The sequence below is a fragment of the Octodon degus genome, unplaced genomic scaffold (assembly GCF_000260255.1).
Source record: "Octodon degus isolate 3935 unplaced genomic scaffold, OctDeg1.0 scaffold00066, whole genome shotgun sequence".
NCBI classification, from domain to species: Eukaryota; Metazoa; Chordata; class Mammalia; order Rodentia; family Octodontidae; genus Octodon; species Octodon degus.
The window spans coordinates 1,196,831-1,217,090 of NW_004524642.1; the positions used below are offsets into that span (position 1 = coordinate 1,196,831).

Below are 20,260 nucleotides of genomic sequence, written 5' to 3' on the forward strand. Positions count from 1 at the left end.
GTTCAGGTGACCCCGCAGCATGCACACGGGGTGTTCAGGTGACCCTGCAGCACGTGCACAGTACGCACACGGGGCGTTCAGGTGACCCCGCAGCACGCGCACAGCACACGCAGAGCCTCCGGAGCGACGTGCGCTGGCCGGCAGAGAAGCCTCTCGCGGAGTGGTACGCATGCAGAGCAGGGGCTGCAGAGGAGTACTTAGCAAATGCAGTGACAATGTGGCCTGGCACAGGATCACCTCGTTCTTTGGGGACCGTGGTGAAGACTGGGAGTTTATACTAAATAGAAGGGCTTGGGTGATTTTAAGACTGGACATGATATAATTTACATTTTAAAGGCTAATTCTGATGAGAACCTGATGGCAAGAAGAGCTAGTTGGTAGAGAGAGGAGAACAGGACCCGGGATTAGGAGACGGTGAAGTAACCCAGAGGAGGGATCGCGGTGGGGACGAAGTGCGGTTAGCAGGAGTGGTAAAATGTCATCAGATTCTGCCTATATGATTTTTGGTTTTGGTACTGGGGATTGAACTTGGGGCCTTGTGCTTCCCAGAGAGGCTCTTATGCCGCTGAGCTATTTCTCTGGCCCTCTGGATATATTTTTAAGGGTAAGTTTTCAATTCAGATTTTTGAATACTGAACATGAACGTTTTAAAGTCCATGAATTTGTGTGGATCAGCATATCTAAACTTCTCATCTGCTGTCTGATTAAATACAAGAATACTCCTTTAATATACAACGAACGTATCAATATTGTGTTAGGTGTATTCACATATACCTAGAGATTCAGTGCTCTTAATTATGTGAACAAGCAAAGGGCAGGCACTTTATGAGTACGTGTACATCAATATGTAAATACTCAAATACAAAACTAAAATACTCGTCAAAGCCTGCTTACATGCGTAGAATAGTGTGGAAGCGACAGCCCTTCCCCTGGGGTGTCGCGATAGCAGCTGGACTGCCCTAAATGCATAAATGACGTTGCCAGTGTTAATTTTCCAAAACTTTGAGAAGTTTGTAATAAAAATCTAAGAAAAACCTAACTTCCTCCTTGGTTTACAAGAATGTCACGTTTTTTTGGCACAAGGAGTCACACAGGATCTCGGGCTTGCCAGGAAGGCGCTATGCCACCGAGCTCGAAATTTACTGCCAGATTCTTCCATTCTTGAAAAATTAAATGAGTACTAAATTGATGCAACAAATATTTTGTGTTTGTATGTGCAGAAGTTCAGATGGTAAAAAGCATGACTATTCCCCACATAAATGTCTGCTAGGACATTCAGGATGCTGCAGGTGTCAGCGCTGGCTTTGTACCCGCGTACTGCCCAAGCGCAGCCGCTCGCGGTGGTCCTTGCCCCCTGCGCGTTACCACAGCTACAAGTGCGTGACGTCGTCCCGTTTTCCAATTGCTCCTGAATCGGCCCTGCAGTGCCTCGTTAAAAACGCTTGCGTGGTTAAATGGAAAGGTCGGAGGACTGAACAAAGGGGCTTTCGTTAGAGGTGACACGAGGAGGAGCCAGGTACAGTGACTAAAAAGGGACTGCAAGAAGGTAGAAAGAGAAACAAGTGGGGCTCTGGCCTGGAGGCCAAGGTAAGAACTGGAACGCATTCCAGTAGAGCGCTGTTCTGTGGCCATGGGAAGGACAAAGTGTTGACCAATTTTCAGCCTGTGTTACTGAATTTGTTTTACTTTTAAGATAGCTTTTCCTGGCTGGGGATGTAGTTCGGTGGCTCAGTCCCCGACTGGCAAGCGTGAGACCCTGCGTTCAATTCCTTGTACGAAACAAAACCTTTAAAAAAGAGATGGAGATATTATAGCTCAGTGGCACAAGCACCTGCCTGGCAAGTGCAAGGTCCTGAGTTTAATTCTAGTTACCAAAAAATAAATAAATAAATAAATAAATAAATAAATAAATAAATAAAAGAAAAGTTTTTTCTTTCCTGTAGTGGTGTTTGGGTTCTAATACTGACTGGCAAGTGAAGTTACATGCAGCGTGCAACAGTTTTACATGCAGGAGTTGCTACAGTGCTTCTTCAAATTGCCTTTCTGGAAGGACTTTCTTTGCTGCTTACCAGCACTTGTAACCATGTTTAAAAACGCAAACTATGTTCTAAATTGGAAAATATTTCATTTTATGTATGTGCTTTCTTTCTGTTTCTTTTCCTTTTCCTTTTTTTTTTTTTTTGCGGTACCGGGGTTTGAATTCCAGACATTGTGCGGGCCAGGCAGGTGCTGGTGCCGCTGAGCTCTCTCCAGCCCTGTATGTGCTTTCTGAAGATTTCAATTATTTCTGGACTTTGAAAAAGTAATTTGTGAGTCAAATACTGAGCAGAATGTTAGCATAGTCTGATGCCTTTTAGTTCATAATAGCATCTTGTTTACATAATGGATCCCATACGTGTACTGTCAAGAAGCGGCCGAACAAGAAAACTTAACGTTTTCCTTAGAGTGTCTCACTTTTCTTTTTAAAAGGGTCAGTTTTATGGCATACTGCTGTTGCATATATTATTGAATATTTGAAACTAATATTTTTGATCTTAAAATTAGATGTACATTTACTTTTTGGTCAAATACTGTTACTGGGTTGGGGAAATAGCTCGGTGGTCTAAGCGCTTGCCTGGAAAGTGCAAGGGCCCGAGTTCGGGTCCACATGCCAGGCTGGCTCTGAAACCCAGGCACGCCTTGTCAGCCCCCGAAACCGCGTGTGGTGGCGCACATCTGTAATCCCAGCGCTGGGGAGGCTGAGACAGGAGGGTTACTATTAGTCTGAGCTGCGTAGTGAGACTCTGTACCAAATAAGTAAATAAGTGATTTTTTATTTTTTAAAATATTTTTTAGGGGAAAGGTCTACAGGGTGTTCAGGGTCTCACTGCTAGATCAGGCTTGTAGTGATCCGCCTTTTTACAGCTTCCCAAGAGCTGGGAATATAGGCGTGCGTCACCACGCCCAGTCTCAACTGCTGTCTCATCGCGCCCCAGGGGCGGGGCCAGCACAGCAGGACTGGAGATGGAACCTTTGGCCTCTGTGCCTGCTTGCAAAAATGACTAAAAAAATTTGTAAAAATGCTATTATCTTAAAACATTTTTCTCACATTATGATTTGATTTTCCAAATGGGTTGGAACAAATCAGTTATAATTCTTATACCTAAATGATTATTTTATAAAATAATTTATTGAAATAGCAGGATTTTATTAGTAACAGTCTTTCAGATGTCAAGTAGTGATGCCTGTTTCTTTGGTAATTTTTGTCTTCATAGGTGTCTGTGGAAGAATTAAAAGATAGAATTAGTATTAAAATAGCTAAAGAAGCTGTCATGAATATAAATAAACCTGCGAACCTTTTTAAATCTACCAATGGATTTGTGGAAACCAAAATATACTTCTCAGGATTACCTCGGAAAGTGGCAAATGCGCTCCTTAGACCGGTATGTCCCCAGTCGGTGTCCTCCATCCTGGAGGAGGTCCTTTGGCCTGCAGGGGGTTCGCCTCTGCGCTTTCCTCAGGGTCACTCGAAGTTGCTCTGGCAGGCACACAAGCCTGGCGGCTCGGCCGAGCGTGGAAACATGACGTTAGTGAGCCTTGAGGCGATAGTGGGACGGAAGGAACCGGCGGCTGTGGTTCCGCGCCCAGCGGACTTCCCGGCGGTACTCCTGCAGGGCGGGGCTTTCGGCTCTCAAGCGCCAGTTCGTTGGTAGCGTCCTAATAATTCATCCTCAGGCATTAAACATGAATACGTATGTTGGAATCTGATTTTTTCTTTTTAGAAACCAGCCAAGGATCTTTTTCATACCTATTTTAACATAATTTTAGAGGTTAAGGGTTGCTTGGAAAACAGATTTTGGGGTACATTTTAGATACACAAGATGCTCACATTCATCATGGGGAAGTTGGGCCTGCACGCGATTTGGCTTATCCCTTCCCCTCCCGTCCCCTCGGCCCCTCTTCTTCTCCCCATTTATAAAAGCTTGTTTCCATGTTTTTCTGTTCACCCGCTTCTTTTTTTTTTTTTAACCCCCCTTCCTTGTTCCCTCCCTATTTGAATATTTTCTTCCTATTTCACAATATCTACCATACATTTTGGTTCCTTTTTAAAATTTTATTTTAAAGAGAAAAAAACAAGAACAAATAACAAAAAGACAAAAGCAAAGTAACATAAAACAATAAAAATGGTACAGAATTTCAAAACAAGGACAGGAAAGTAACAATGGTTGTTATATTACGTATTTCTATCATTAAATTTCTTGCTCAGATTACCAGATATAGGCATGTAAAATTGACCAAACAATTAAACATTAACTCTTCCTTTCAACAAGCCTAATTTTTTCCTTGTCCTTTTTATTTTTTTGATTCATTTTAAAGAGAATATAAAAATAATAGATAAGACATTAGAAATGGAATACTTTTTTTAAAAAAAAAGTAGTCAACAGTTGTTATGTTGCACATTGCTGTCCTCATTTATAGAAAAATGGATTTTTTAACTGAGAGTGTGACTGGCCTATCATAAATTGAAGTTGGAGACAGTAGATGATTTATTGAATAAGATGTTTGTCAAATAAATTCAGAATGGGTTTCATGAAAGTAGAAATCACTGTTTAAGAGTTTTAAATTTTTTCTTCAGCAAATAAACTTGTTTTAACTTAAATATGTACCACTTTATATCCATCTTTTATTTATGGCAATTTATAGTTCCGTTAACCTTTTTTTTTTTTTGTGGTACCGGGGATTGAACTGAGGACCTTGCACTTGCCAGGCAAGTGCTTACTCTACTGAGCCATCTCTCTGGCCCTAGCTTTGGAAGATTTCTGTGATATACGTCTTGGTTACTTCTCATTGCTAGGACAAAATGCCCATCCCCCACCACGTAAAGGAGCAGATGTTTACCCAGCCCACAGCTGGTGGAAGCCTCAGTCTGTGGTCAGCCCACTCTAAGGTAGGGCGGCTGGCAGGGGCCATACAGAGGAGAAGGAGCTCATGCAGGACAGGCAGGGCCAGAGGGAGTTCCTTCTTTTCTGTTTTTGTTCCATCCAGGCTCAAAGCCTGCTGGTTGGTGCCACCCAAGCCCAGAGTGGATATTCTCTATTTAGTAAGCCCACCCCACCCCGGAACTATGCTAAACCAGCAGTGGACTAATTCTTTATCCAGCTACTTCCCAAGACCCCACGAATATTTGGGGGAATATCTAAACATTAGCCATAATAAGATGATATTAAATCTAAATTAAATCAGCTAGCTCATGTCAAAACGAATATGCCTATTCTTTGCAACTGATTAAATGAAGACATTTTTAAAGCTAAATAAGTTTTTCAAATGAGTTGATCATTTGTGAAACTGCTGCTATCCATCCATGTAATACGGCTGTAGTTGGGTGCTTCCATGAAACCTAAATGTAAACATTTTGGTTCCTGAAGAGAATTGGAATCTGGATTAGCAAAGTGAACCTGTGTTGTAAATGCAAATATGGAGAGCAGAAAGCAGCCTAGAACCCTGGCCTTCTGGGGCGCACGCATAGGACCTAGCTCTGCATGCCGCAGGAAGGCAAGCGAGACTTGAGATGCTAAAAATTATCAGGACCCCCCAAAGGACTGCAGCGGCATAAGCTCACTTTTGCTGAAAAAACTATCCATCCAAAGGGTGCATCACAAAGAAAAGTTTAGGGACCGGGGAGATGGCTCAGTAGAATAAGCACTTGCCTGGCAAGCGCAAGGGCCTGAGTTCAATCTCTATCCCTGGTTCTGAAACAAAAAAGAAAAGAAAAGAAAGAAAGAAAAGTTTAGCTTAAATCTTCCATCTGAATGAAACCTGTCTCTAGATTCAGTGAAGCCTTTTATCAGTCTGACTTGTGTAAATTTCACATGCCCTTCTTGACCTGCTAGATCAACCCTCGTCTGGATGGGTGCATACGAAGCTGGAATTTGATGAACCAAGGAACTCTGGGAGCCAAGGAAATTATTCAAGAAAAACAAAATAAGCACTGCCTTGTCACCGTGGAGAAGGGCTCCTATTACCCCGGATCTGGAGTTGCTCAGTTTAGCATAGATTATAGTAAGTGACTGCCCATTTTCTCTTTATTCAATAATGATTAAATTATTCAATGACAAATAGCAGTAACTCATTCAGTAAACATTACGGTGTACCTGCCAATGTTCCAGGTATAATCTGATTTACGCTGCTATGACTTTTTGTAACAAGTGGTATATCAGACAAAATATAAAGGCAGTTAAATATGTCTATCTTTATGTTATTATTTAAAGTTCTGTGCTACGTCTGATTCAGTTAACCTGTTGTAATGTTCACTCCTTTCTTAGTTTTGAGTCTACCAACTGCTGCCTTAAAGGGATTCCTTTTCATTTCAATCTTTTCTATTAGATCTTTTCTTAAAAGTTCTGTTTCTTACGTTCCTACATGTTTTTCCAGCTTTTCTGCCTGAGCTTTCAACACATTCATTATAGCTATTTTAATTTGCGGTCCAGAGTTCCAAAATCTGCATCAGTTGTGAGCATGGCCGTGCTTTGTCTCTTGACTATGTGTTAATTTTCCTTGTGTCTTTGTGTATAATGATGTGACTTGCAGCCTGGCATTTTACACAGAACGCTCGAGACCGGTGTAAACACGCATCTGGGTCTGGAAGTGGCCGCGCCCCTTCTTTGCTCAGCACTCCCCAGGGAAGGCGGGGACTGCCCACCAGCGCGGGCTGCGGCCTCGTCTGGCCCAGCGTGAGTGGGCCCCGGTTTCCCTCCTCGCGTTAGACCTCGTCCTCCTCCTCCTCCTCCTCCTCCTCCTCACACGTGCTCCGGTTGCAGCAGCATCTGTGGGCTGAGGCCCTCGCCAAAGCTACTCTGGCTTGGCCGGTTGTCCTCTGAAACTGCGTGCCACATGATCTTTTTTTCTTGGTACATTACTCTGCTCTAAGCATTTTTAATAGCTATGGAAAATGTGCTGATATAAGTAAGTCTCCTCTTAGGATAGGGGCTGGTTTCCTAGAGATTTTTAAAATAGTGGTTCACTATTTTAATAAATTTTAATAAACATTTAATTAGATGTTTCTTAATAGCAACTCAGTTTTAGATATTTCCTGTGTATGTCTTCAGAAACAATGCCTGACAGCACAGTCCTCCTCACCTCCAGCAGAATTTTCTTTTTATTTTTTACGTATTTGGTACAGGGTCTCACTAGGCAGCTGAGACCACTAGGGATCCTCCTGTCTCAGCCTCCCCAGTGCTGGGATTACAGGGTGCCCCACCACACCCATCCAGCAGAATATTCTTCTCACTTCACCTTTGCGACATGTTGGCGGGAGCTTGGAGCTGGAGGAAACGTTCTCTATAGTTGTGGCATACAGCCAGAGTCTTGGGCAGTTGTTGTAGCACTAGGTCACAGAGGAAGAGACTTTCATCACCTTCATTGGTGTGAAAACCCCACTGATGGAGGGAGGGAGGGAGGGAGGGAGATGCTCAGTGGTTAGGCCTCAAGACAGGTTCCTCCTAGGTGTCAGAGGTGCTGCTTTCCCCAGATCTACAGGCATTGGTAACCTTCACGTGTGTTCTCGTGGCAGGACTTGCTGCCTGTCCTGTGGTGCATCAGGGCTCTTCTGGGCAGGACACAGGGAAGGGTCCGGTGGGGTTTGTGCCTTTCCTGGAGCTGGTGTTGCTCCCAAGATCGAGAGGCTCTCTTTGCTCCCAGGTTTTCTCTGGAGCATCCAGGAAGGCCTGTGGAGAAGGACTTGTGGATGAATTTGCGTTTCCTTCAGGTCCGCAGCTGGTAGGCCTTCTATAATTTCCTGCCTGCCCCTACATGAACTTTCATGACTTTTAATTTATTTTTTATTTATTTTTATTTTTTTATTTTTGATTGAACTGGGGATTGAGCTCAGGCCCTTGCGCTTGCCAGGGAAGTGCTTATTCCACTGAGCCATCTCCCTGGCACCTAATTTTTAATTATTCTTACCAAATTTTATGGCATCTAGTGGTTGCCACATTCTGTCTCTCATCCTGTCTGTCCTGAGAAGAACTTGTCTTTCTTCAGGTTTCTGGTTTGTTGCTCTGAAACTAACAATTTAACTTTGATAGTTCAATAAAAATTGCGATCACATAGGTAATTTGGCTGTTGTGAGCAAAGGTGGGAATTGCAGTCTTTCCAGATTTCTCTGGGAAATCTGTAGAAAGTGTAGCAGGAAGTCTCTTCAGACTGTCTTAGTTTTTACCTTTACGGATAATAGTTCTGTAAAAACTGTTGTGAGTGCATCTTGGTACTTCCATGCAGTCAAATCTGTAGGAGCGTCCAGGATTATCTCAATCAAATGTCATACATATATGTACAGAATCCACCAGAAATTGTATGCACACACTTCAGTGAAAGAAAAGCCTACAGAAGGTGCGCATTCTCCTGATGCAGCACTTGCAGTCCTTTGTCTGTTGTGGATTCTGTAAGACGTGGCATAGTGCAGAAAACCCACTACACTGCCAGCTTTTAAAGAAGAAATTAAAAATGCCAGTGCAGAAATCTCGGTGCACACTCTGACCAGCATTTCCAAAGCTGCAGTTTACCATACTAATAAATGTCAGTGGCGGGGGTTCCATGCCTGGGCTGCTGCGCCGGCCCTGTCCCCGGGGCGCGCTGAGACAGCAATTGAGCCTAGGTGTTATGGTGCGTGCCTGTAATCCCAGCGCTTGGGAGCCTGTAAACAGGCGGATCACAATGAGTCCGATCTAGCAGCGAGACCGTGAATACCCTGTAGACCCTGCCCTAAAAAAAAAAAAATGTCTGGAAGCTAACAACCACCACTCTGAGCTCTTCTTGTAGTTGTAGAAGCCAGTGGTAACTTGTATTAATCTCACAAACTTAGTATTAAAATATTTACACAAGTTTTTTCTTCCATGAAGTTTATATACATTTTTTGGTGGACTCTGTATAATTGCAAGACAGGTTATATGCTCTTTCAAAGATTTTTTTTTTTTTATCAATTATTACTTCTGCCAACAGAAGGAGAAAGTTTATGGCTCAGATTTGTTTCTAATCTAATGGTTCAAAAATTAAACTTTGGAGTTATTTTCCTAATTTCTGCTGAAGTAGACTATCCTTTTATTTTCTATCCTTATATTTTTAGCTGTTTATACATTTTAATTCTTTATATTCTTTGTTGTAAGATTATTATTATTAATTTATTTGTTTATTTTTGTGGCTTGCTCAGCCTGCCCTGGGTAGGGTTGGCACAGCGTGTGGTGCCAAAGATAGAACTGGAGTCCTCGTGCTTCCCTAAGCTCGTCTAAGCAGGTGCGTTAGACCACTGAGCTACCTTGCCAGCCCTGTGAGTTTATTATTTAAGCTACTAACACTTTCCATTGTAAATGAGTGCATATGATTCTCTGCTTTTGGAAAAATGGTTTTTGGATGTGTTTTATCTGTAGCTTTAAAAATACTTGCTGGCTGGCGAGATAATTTTTTAAAATTATGTAAACGTCACAGGGAACTTAAATTCAGCCTGTTGTTTATTTATTTATTGTTTTCAGGGATTGAACTCAGGGCCCTGCACTTGCCAGGCAAAAGAAAAATGAATAAATAAATAATAAATAAATGTACTTCCTACAGTTTTTATTTGTAGCTTTAAAAAGTAATTAAGATTAAACTTGCATCATTTGTAGGTAAATGGATGGTCCTCAAGGCTGTAATTTTAAGTGAAATAAATAGATGCACAAGTTTAAATAATCTCATTGTTTCTCTTACAGGAGAAACCCTCGGGTAAACGAGGAGCAAAATGAAAGGTAGATATTGGGAAGGGGAACAAGAGAGGAAGAGAAGCAAGGGAAAGGGGACTAAAAACAAAAGAGGGAAGGAAAGAAAGGGAAAGTTTCTGTGAACTGGGACTGGAAGAATGAGAGAGGAGGGGAGGAAATGAAGAAGACTAAAGATCTATTCTATACAGGCACAAGTTCCCTATGATGAATGTTAGACTGTATGGCCAATATTTATATTATACTTAAAAACTATTTCTGTAACAGGTTTATTCATCAATAACTTGAAAGTGGTCTATTTGATGTTTAATGTGTTATAATTTCCGTATATTTGCATATTCATTTTAATTTGAATTGTTAATAGCTTGTGTTGAATTTATTTCATGACGATTATATGTATTCTCTCCTTAGTGGGAATTATAGGGTTATAACCACACATATAGTTTGTCATAGGTGGCTAAACTAAAGAATATCTCATCAAAGAAAAATTATTTTCTCCATCCACCGTCACCCCCACAAGGGCTCCCAGTGGGATTTGGGCTTTGTTAAATTACTTCTCTTTAAGTAAGCAGGGCTTCATCCAGACTGTGAGCTGATGGCTTTTGGTCTAGTTGAGGCAGCTATTTGTGGATCTTAATGATGAGGGTACGTTTTGAAAAACTGCATCATTATGTGATTTTTTAAAATTATGTAAACATCGCAGGGAACTTAAACTCAGCCTGTTATTTATTTTTTATTTTTTCAGGGATTGAACTCAGGACCCTGCACTTGCCAGGCAGGCGCTCACTCTACTGAGCTGTCTCCCCAGCCACTCAGCTTGTTATTAATGTCACTAGGTTATATAATCTTACAGGACCCTCATTTATTTTAGCTTGTTCTTTGTGGTACTGGGGATGGACTTGGAGTCTTGCACTTGCCAGGCAGGCACGCGTGCTGCTGAGCTGTCTCCCCTGCTCCTGGGGCGCTCATTTATATGTGATGTTATTGACTCAACTGTCATTGTGTGGTATAGGTGTGCTTGCTAAACATACTAACACGACAAATGTTTATTGAGTGTCCGCTATGGAAACAAAGCGGTAATAGAGACAAGTGCCTCGAGTGACTTGAGCTCCATTCCGGTAGACAGCTACTCCAGCGGCTGAGAAGATGTGTGAGGTATTATTACAAGAGGGTCACGGAGTAGAAATTTCCAGTCTACTTCTAAAAGTGATTGTTTGCTAGTGTTCCTGTCCTATCAAGCTCCTCCGGCCAGTGTGTAGGTTGCACATTGTTTCCCAACTACTCTATAATGAGGAGTGAAGAGGGTGCTGCCGGCAGCTGTGCTCAGAATTTCTCTCCAATATTAGAACACATTTGTTGACCTCCTAAGTGTGAATACATTCACTCTGAGTTTTGAAGATTGCTCTTATGCAAGGGAAAATGATGCTATTGAAGAGCAAACAGGGAAAGCCCGTAATACTTAATACTGAGACCCAGAATTGTCTTAGGAAGAACAGAAGGATGTGATTTCATTTGTATGTTTCTTATCTGCGTGAACAATGTCTTTAGTATTATACAGGCTGTCTGGCTAGTCATCCGATTGTGACTGACTTCTCTGCTTTACGCTGGAAGTCCACTGATTGTGCTTCTGTTCCATTGTTTTAAACAGATAACAAAACTCACGCCGAGGGTTGGCAAATCAATCTGATCTTGAATATTCGCCCATCTGAGGGCACAGGGGTTATGTTTGCCTTGGTTTTGGATGATACAGTGCCTTTTGCTATGTCACTGGTGGACTCCACCTCTAGAAGTTCTCAGGTAAGGTTACCCTCAGTCTATAACCCACATAGCTCTGTGAGTGTGTTTTAACATAGGTGTTATATTCACCTTGAAGGAATATTTTGTGGTTTAATGACACAGCTATACAGACAGAATGTTTGGCTTAATTTCCAGCATTAATATAAATCCCTTACAAGACTTAAATTACTAATTCTATTCAGGGTCTGAAAGCGGAAGTAAGGGAAGTAGAAACTCAGAAGCATAGTGCATCTGAAGGTAAGATTAGGCAACTTTGCAGGGTACACAGAGATCCACTTTTATTCAGAATCCTTGCAGGATTGTGGGAATTATTCTGTCCTAACAAAATAGAAGTGAGCCCGATAACAATCTATTTTGAGGTACTGAGCCTTTAATTGTACTGGTTCGTGCTTTCTCTCACTCTCAGTCTTTTCTCACATGAGTAAGTGAGGAGAGAGAAAACGAAATTCTGGCTGGCGGCTCTTGTGATAGAGGAGGAGGAGGAGGAACAGGAAAGTCGTGGGTGCGTGGAAACACGAAAGTTGTCAGGAGACCTCTGCTCCCCAGCCTGCTGTTCCGGGCTGTCGTGTGCCATCCACAGCGGGTCCCAGCCAGTACCGGCAGACTGCTGTGCCCATGCCTGGCTTTCCTTGGAAGCCCTCGTGGCTGTTAGAAAGAGACACGTAATTGGGTAATGTGTACAGTAATAAAAGAGGGTGTTCTGATTGCAATGTGAAGGTTGATTTGGATGATCTGGCTCTTAAACCTGAACAATTTGAAGGGTGTCTACTGTTCTGGTATTCTTGTTGCCGTTAGCCTCCAGGCTACTCCAAGCTAACTTCACTTGCATTTCAGGGGTGTGTGTGAGGGGGTGCTTGATTTTTTTGTGTGTATGTGTTTTTCTATGCAGATTGGATTCCTATCTTACATGTTCATATATGTATATGGTATATATATGTAAAACATATATGTAAATTTATGCATACATATATGTGTATGTATATTTTACATATATGTTTTTATATATTATATATACATAATATATATGTATGTATATTTTAATGTATTTCATACAGGGTCTCACTATGCAGCTCAGACACAGCACAGACTCATAGAAAGCCCCTGTGGTCAGCCTCCCAGCCCTGGGATTACAGGCATGTGCCACCACTCCTGGTCTCAGTGGCCAGCTCAGCGTGCCCAGCGGTGGGACCGGTGCAGCATGTGGTGCCGGGGATCAAACCCAGTCCCTAGTTCACTACGCTCTCCCGTCAGCCCTCTTATCTTTAATATTAACATTCATGCAGTTGAAGGAATCAAGTCTTAATTTTGATTAATAGAGTATTAGAAATTCTTACGTTTACATGTAAGTTCAGTTTTGCATTTCAAAGTTCTGAGTTCACCCAAATAGCTGCCTAGTATTGCTTGCTTATACTGGGTCTCTGCTCTGCTTTTCAGGATATTATAGTGTCTATTGAAAATAAAGTAGTAAGTCGCATAGAGGCCGTCGATCTGTGTTCCAGGCAACAATCCCAAGTGGTCCTCGGTGTCGACAGAAAGAATCTGGCGCTGTGGACTCCGCTTAAAGAAGATACCATTTACTCTGAAGACCTTCAAAGGCAGCTTGCAGTCTTGGATGAAGCGATGAAAGGAACAGTGACCACTTACCTAGGTGGCCTTCCAGGTGTGCTATTGCTTTTTCTTCAGTTTGAAAGCTAAAATTTTAATCAAATTTATGATACTTTAAATACAGAATTTTAATAAAGAGGCATCAGAGGCGAAGACAAAACTCCAGTGTCCATTATTAATTTTCTAGATGCTGGGACTGACATTGTATTGAGTTTCTTCTTCTTTTTAAAAAAATGTTTCTTAAAAACTATTTGTGCTTAAAAGTTTGTAACCTAGATACTGGCTTGATAAGAAATCCACTGAGAAAGGCTTTTCCGAGATCAGCATGTTTCCCTTTGGACTCCCCACAGAGCATGTCCATGTCAGTTTGAATTTACAAACACTTCAGTTTTTACTGTACATGAGATTATACCCTGTCCACCTAAACTGGTTTTTTTTTTAAATTTATGCTCCTCCTCCTCCTTCTGTACTTAGTACATTATCTACAGGGTCTCACTATAGAGATGGGACTTGGAGTGATCCTCCTGTTTTCAGCCTCCCAGGTGCTGGGATTACAGGTACGCATCACTATGCCCAGTCTTAATTGCCCTCTCGGGGGTGGGGCCAGGGCTGAACCCTGGCTGCTGCGCTCTGCCTAAGCAGGCGCTTTAGTCTGCTGAGCTATCTGGCTGGCCCATAGACTGGGTTTTGATTATTCTTATAGTCTCTCTTTGCTAACTGCCTAAGTTTTCCTCGATGAAATCCAAAGAACTCTTAGCTGATACTATTTTGGTTGTTTTATTAACGTTAGAAGCAGGCCTTGTGATCCAGCCCAGCATCACTGGGAAGTAACTTTCAAAAAAATGTTCAGCGTTCTGTCTCATACCACAAACCCATGAATGAGTGCCTAAGTCTGGGACCAGGACGGCCTCATAGTGTAGCTACCCAGCCTCACAATGTCCCATTTGGGGAAATTTCACATGAGGATCCTTCAGCTCAGCATGCTGAGATGACGAATTTTCCTATGACTTCTTCCATAGTCCACAGCCAGCACCTTCCATCCTGAATCAGCTTAGAGCAGCATGAGTGTGTACAGCTGTATTTAACTTCAAAGCAAAATATGCAGCAAGGGCTGGTGAGATAGCTCAGCAGACTATGCGCTGGGGCCAGCGTTCAATCCCTGGCACTGCATGCTGCGCCGGCCCTGCCCCCGCTCCTGGGAGCGCTGAGCCTGCGACCGAGTCTGGGCGTGGTGGTGCACACCTGTAATCCCATCATCCTTGCAAGTGCAGATAAAGGCCAGGTTTGGCAGCAGTGGGAACCGCCGTGACTTCCAGTCCCGGTTGACCTCGGAAATCCATACTCTGTTTGAATGATGAACTGAAACTAATCAACGTTTGCTGTATCTGGCTCTCTCAGCCAGAAGGGATTTCATTTCATTTCACTTCATCTTCACAATAGTCTTATCAGTTCAGTACTTATTCTTGAACTTATTCATCAATTTATCAAATATTTATTCACTCATTATTTAACTCATTTATCATTTACTTAGTATTTATTAAGAATTTATGTCCTCATTACTAGGAAAAAGTAATAAGCAAATAGAAGTGATTCCTCCAGTTCAGCTTTTACAATCTGGTGTCAACAGCACACACAAAACAGCTGATTAGGAAAAAATGAAATAATTAAAATTGGGGTCATTTCTATGAAGGAAAAGTGTGGCTTGCCTCTAGAGCTTGAAATGTCAACTTGATTCAGTTGTGGAGGCCAGGAGAAAGGACCTTAATAAGACACAAAGATACAATTTGATACTTGAAGGAGTAAATTAAAGTAGGTGTAGGAGCAGGGCTTAGTACGTGTGGTCAGTTGTCCATGTGCAGCCCAAGTGGGGCAGGTGGCATGTTTGAGACACACGTGACAGGTCTGAGGGTGTTAAGTTTAGCAGGGGATTCAGTACTGCGGGACGAGGGTGTGGGCTGGAGGGTGGGTAGAGGCTTGAAGACCCAGCTGTGGGCATATTATGAAAGATATACAAATCTTTAAAATATTTGAGACAAGGGAGTTGTATTTTAGTATCACATCTTTAAGAACTGGATCGAGACGTCTGAAGCAAAAAGTAGATACAAATTGAGATGTGAGGCTGCTGAGCAATCAGAGGCAGTAGTAAAGACCAGGGAGATCGCTTAGTGGCACAAGCGCTTGTCTGGAAAGTGCAAGGTCCTGAGTTCAATCCCCAGTAGCAAAGAAAAATTCGCCCGTGTGATAGCAGCACAGCTTCCGTGATCATACTCTCATCAGTTGGTGGAGAGTCTGAATACTACGCCCAGTTCTTCGAGAATATCAACTCATTTAATTTTCAAAGAAGCGAGGAAGGGACTATTACTCCCCTTTTTTGATGCGAGAAGAAACTGGGAGCTGCTGAGTTAGGATAAGGGCACACTGAGCGGTTAGAAATATAAGAGGGAAAATAAGAAGAGGATGGGTTGAAAGACAGGTGTAAGGATACCCGTAGGTACCTGGCCTAAGCGATTGCACTGTGAGAATTCCCTTCAGCACAATCAGGGAAACTAGAGCAAAAGTAGGTTCATCTTTAAATTAACATTGGAAACTGTGAAATTAGTGCCGCCATTTTCCTTTCCATGGTAAAAGGAACAGAAAGTTACTTAGAAGCATCTTCCAGTTCTATTAGGAGATTATGCTCATGGGGAGAATTCTGAGCTTCTGGTAACCTTCTGGACCTCTGGTTACCTTCATTGTGTTGCATTAAGTGCTCATGTCATTAATTTCCCACATACGTCATTTATTGAGGGTTTGGTGGCAGTGGAAGTAAACTCCAAAAGTGTGGGGGAGAATTCAGGTTCTTTAGGCCAGCGTGCTTAATTATTAGGGGACACAACTGCAATTGAAGCAATGGATTCTGTGCTGAAACCTGCTAACTACCTGATTCACAAATTAATGGAATACAATTTTAGCAAATCAAGAACCAACACAGGTGTTTCTTTTTTTTGACAGAACCAGGGATTGAACTCAGGCCCTTGCGCTTGCCAGGCAAGTGCTTATTCAACTGAGCCATCTCCCTGGCCCCTAACACAGGTGTTTAAATGATGTAAAAGCACCAAACTTTTAGGGATTCCAATACCTTGTGAAAACACTAAAGATTGAATTCGTGGAAGAAGTGTTAAAAGACAGAGTAAGGAAAAAGTGAGATGAACATGAGATGTGTGAGAGCGGAAAGTTACAAAATAAATAAAATAAATCATTTACAAACTACACATGTGAAATTGCAGGGTAATCAGTAAAACATCACAAATTCTGAGGATTTTCTAAAATATTTAGTTTGGGAAGGTCTTTTTTTTTATTTTTTGAGACAAAATCTTACTATATAGCCCAAGTTGGCCTTGAACTCACAGTAATCCTCCTGCCTCAGCCTTCCAAGTGCTAGGCTTGTACGAGTACACCACCACACCCGGCCTTTTTTAGTTTTAAGTGACACTAGTAATTATATATTCTAGGGGTAAGAAAATTTTTTAAAGATAGTAGCAGAGGGAGCCGGGGATACAGCTCAGTGGTATAATGACCTGCCTGGCAAGTGCAAGGTCCTGATTTCAATCCCTGGTACTGAAAAAAAAAAAAAAAAAAAAAAGCATAAAAGATAATGTTTAGCTGAACTTGAAAGGGAATTTTAAAGTATGCTGTAGGCTTAGAGGAAAGAGACTACATCGGCAAGTAGAAGTACTCGCAAATTAGGAGTAGGAAAGTTCAAGTATTCATTTTCAGCATACGGTATTAAGAAGGATAAGAGCTAGTAAATACCCATTGTGAACATTCATGAAGAGAAGATGCCTAAAAAAGAAACAAGTAGAGAGATGGGTTATTTCTAAAGTGAACCATAGTTCTAAGGAAACCAAGGTTTATGCTTTAATATTAAGTTTTATAAAGAGAGTGAAAGGCTCAAGGCTCTAAATCACTCCATTCACTGAGTACATATTAAAATTGTTTATTACATAACACAACCCCCTCTTACGACTTGCTGTTGTGTTGTTCAACCAGAAACTATTTTTTGGAGCTGGGGAGATAGCTCAGTGGTCCAAGTACCTGCCTGGCAAGTGCAAGGACCAGGGCTCAAACCCTGCTACCGCATGCCGTGCCCACTCTGCGCCAAATCAGCCACCAAAACCGGGTGTGGTGACACACATCTCACACATCTGTCATTCCAGTGCTGAGACAGAGGATCACTATGAATCCGAGCTGTGCAGTGAGACCCTGTTCCAAATACATGCATTTAAAAACAAGCCAAAAAAAAAAAAAAAAAGAAAGAAAAAAAAAAAAAAAAAAAAAAAGAAAAGAAAAGAAACTATTTCTTGGAAAATGTAAAAGTCTGCTTTCATTTTAGTGATATAATAAAAGATATGGTTCTCATGACATTTAAAACATATTTCCCAGTAAGTATAACTAGGAGTTGATAAAGTGGTTTAACAATGCTTAAAGTGATGCTTAAATTTACAATGAAAATTATTTATATTATTTTTATAATAAATACAGAATGTTACAAGTTGGAATGTGCTCTTTTTGACTGCTTTAAGGGTGTTATCTGTTTTTAGTTTGGATAGAACTGATTTTGTTTATAAAATCAGAGAAACTCACGATATACTGAGTTCCTTGCCAAACATTTTATATATATATATATATATATATATATATATATACATATATATATATGTATATATATATTAAAATACGTAGGGATAGGCACATATGTGTGTTTGTCCACATGTTGCTTATTATGTATTTATTGAACAGAATTGCACTGCTAACTACTTCAACTGTTTGGTTGCACGTGGACAGTCTGAGCAGCTCCGTAACTGTAAGTGAATAAGATACTGAAAGCGTTGGGCACACGTTCTGTCTTGCAGACCTTCCCTTCACTGCTGCGCCCGTGAACGCCTTCTATCACGGCTGCATGGAGGCGACCGTCAACGGTGAGCTGCTGGACCTGGACGAAGCCCTCCACAAGCACGACGACATTCGAGCTCACTCGTGTCCATCCATTTGGAACAGCACAAAAAGTCCCTAAGGCATCTTGTTTATCTGCTGATAATGCCTCTTTTCAGAGTGGATGATACCTGTGTTTCTATGACAGCTGGATGGGTTTATTGATGATATGAAGTCCTTGATCATTTTGTGCTACTTTGAGCTTCTTGGAATTTTTCAAAGCTCTTTTTAAGAAAAAATTCTGCTATAATATTAAAAAATTCTTTCTGATGTGGCCATCTAGAAATTAAATAAGGAAACAAAATTTTTAAATTTTAATTTTTTTGCTACCAAATGACATTGCTTTAGTTTTTATTTGAAAATACAAATTTTAATTTCACCGTCCTTGGACTAGTATTTTAATTATCTCTTTCTCAAAAGGCATAATAGTAAAATCAAAAAAACTCATGTGATTAAATACTGCCTTTCATAGGCAGAATTTTTTGGCTGTCATTGTTGATGGTACCCTTTTGTGATGAAGGCAGAACAGATGGATTATTGAGTGGGATCCAGTGGAAGGTTTTAAGGCTTTATTCCAACTAATTTGCCAGGGGGAACAACACTGGCTTTGCCTTCCTCTTACACGGCTCGTATTTCCAGCAGTGCCTTCAGTGAAGTAGAGAACAGAGGCACAAGTCGCCTTGAGAGCCACCCAGAGCTTGCTTCTTGGATCCGTGAGGATGAGCCATTCGATGACTTGGGTGCGGGTGTGGAGACTGGCTTGGGGACATTCCTTACACTGGGCTGTGCAGGTCTTACAAGCTCCATATTTAGTGGTGGAAAGGACAGTAACAAATGTGCTGTACAGTGTTCTTCCACCCAGATTTTAGTTACTATACTAAATCACTTGAATATGATGTGTTAAGGAAGAAAAGAATCTATGAAAGCTTGAGTAGATCTTTGACAGAGAGCTGACCACAGAGCGAAGCAGCAAATGCTATCGTTTGTAGTCGGAGGCGTGGGAAGGTGTGATTGCAACATGCTTGTTGGCAAGGCAGTTTTTTCATGCCTGAACCATTTGTGTCAGGTGTGTATCAGATGTTTTGCTGATCCTTTAGAAAAGAAACTTTTTTCACTACCGATACTTTAAATCACATAAAATGTAATAAATTGATGTATATTTTAATCACGTGTGTGAATACTATCTTTATTCTATGGGAATAATGTCTTTATTCTAACAAAACCTAGCGTTACATATCCTACTCTAACTTCAGGTAATTCTTTAGTGGAAAGACACGTACAGCTCAAATATTTGATCCCTACTTGTGACTGATTATACAGTGGAGCTTGTAGAAAGAAGGACAGCAGAAGTTACTCTAGGTCGTCTTACTGGGTGGGATTTTCCTCTCAGTTGCCTCCATGTATTATGGGTGAAGAATGCCAGCAAGTGACTGTTGATAATTAGGTTGATTGAAAGAAAAGCAAGAAAATATAAAGACTAGGGGCCTATGAGAAGGGGAGAACCAAGCAGAAAAAAGGAAGAAATTAATTAACTCTGGTTTCCTGGCGTAGAGCTGGCCTACCTCCTTGTAGGTGCCATGAATCTGCAGATTTTTATCTTCCAGCTCGCTTGCTAGGACAAGCCTTCTGCAAAGAAAAGAAACAGTGTAGCCCTGACTGTAGTAAATTCTCTTTCCTGTTGAAGTTTCGGTCTTAGAGAGCTGAATTCTCTGGCTTGAGTGAGATGGGAAAGTAAACTAATGTTTACTTGACATAGTGAGACTCCAGCATGGTGATCTGGAGTTCTAAATATTTAATACATAGCATGTAATTTCAATAAGGCTACACAGCACTGGGGGTGAGGTGGAATGAGTACCTGTACCGCCGTGAGCCAGCCCAGGATGTCAATGCCACTTGGGACACACAGGCACGATCGTGGCCTGCTTTGCAGCTGGAGAGAGCATGCTGCCTAGCTAGGGTTGAAAGCCAGGATGAGCCAGGAGTCCATGTCTAAGCTTGAAACTTACACTGGTCCTGAATTCTTACTAGTTATCCCAACACTTAGTAAATGATATCGTTGGCTGTTGTAAACAATCCAACACATCCAGCACCTTACTGGCTGATTCTCCACCTCTGCCTGGTGTGGTCTGCGTCATGAATCTCAGCTGATAATGTAACCACGT

General features: G+C 41.6%; 1 protein-coding gene across 1 annotated transcript in view; it reads left to right on the forward strand.

Moving 5' to 3' along the window:
- The window catches only part of Pros1 (protein S), a 60,141-nt gene extending 41,744 nt beyond the window's left edge, over positions 1-18,397 (forward strand). Inside the window, exons 11-15 of the mRNA XM_004634830.2 lie at positions 3,255-3,422; positions 5,871-6,039; positions 11,374-11,522; positions 12,957-13,182; positions 18,020-18,397. Coding sequence (XP_004634887.1) covers positions 3,255-3,422; positions 5,871-6,039; positions 11,374-11,522; positions 12,957-13,182; positions 18,020-18,180 — 873 coding nt within the window. The 3' untranslated portion in view covers positions 18,181-18,397. The remainder of the gene's footprint in view (positions 1-3,254; positions 3,423-5,870; positions 6,040-11,373; positions 11,523-12,956; positions 13,183-18,019) is intronic.
- The last annotated feature ends 1,863 nt before the right edge of the window (positions 18,398-20,260 follow it).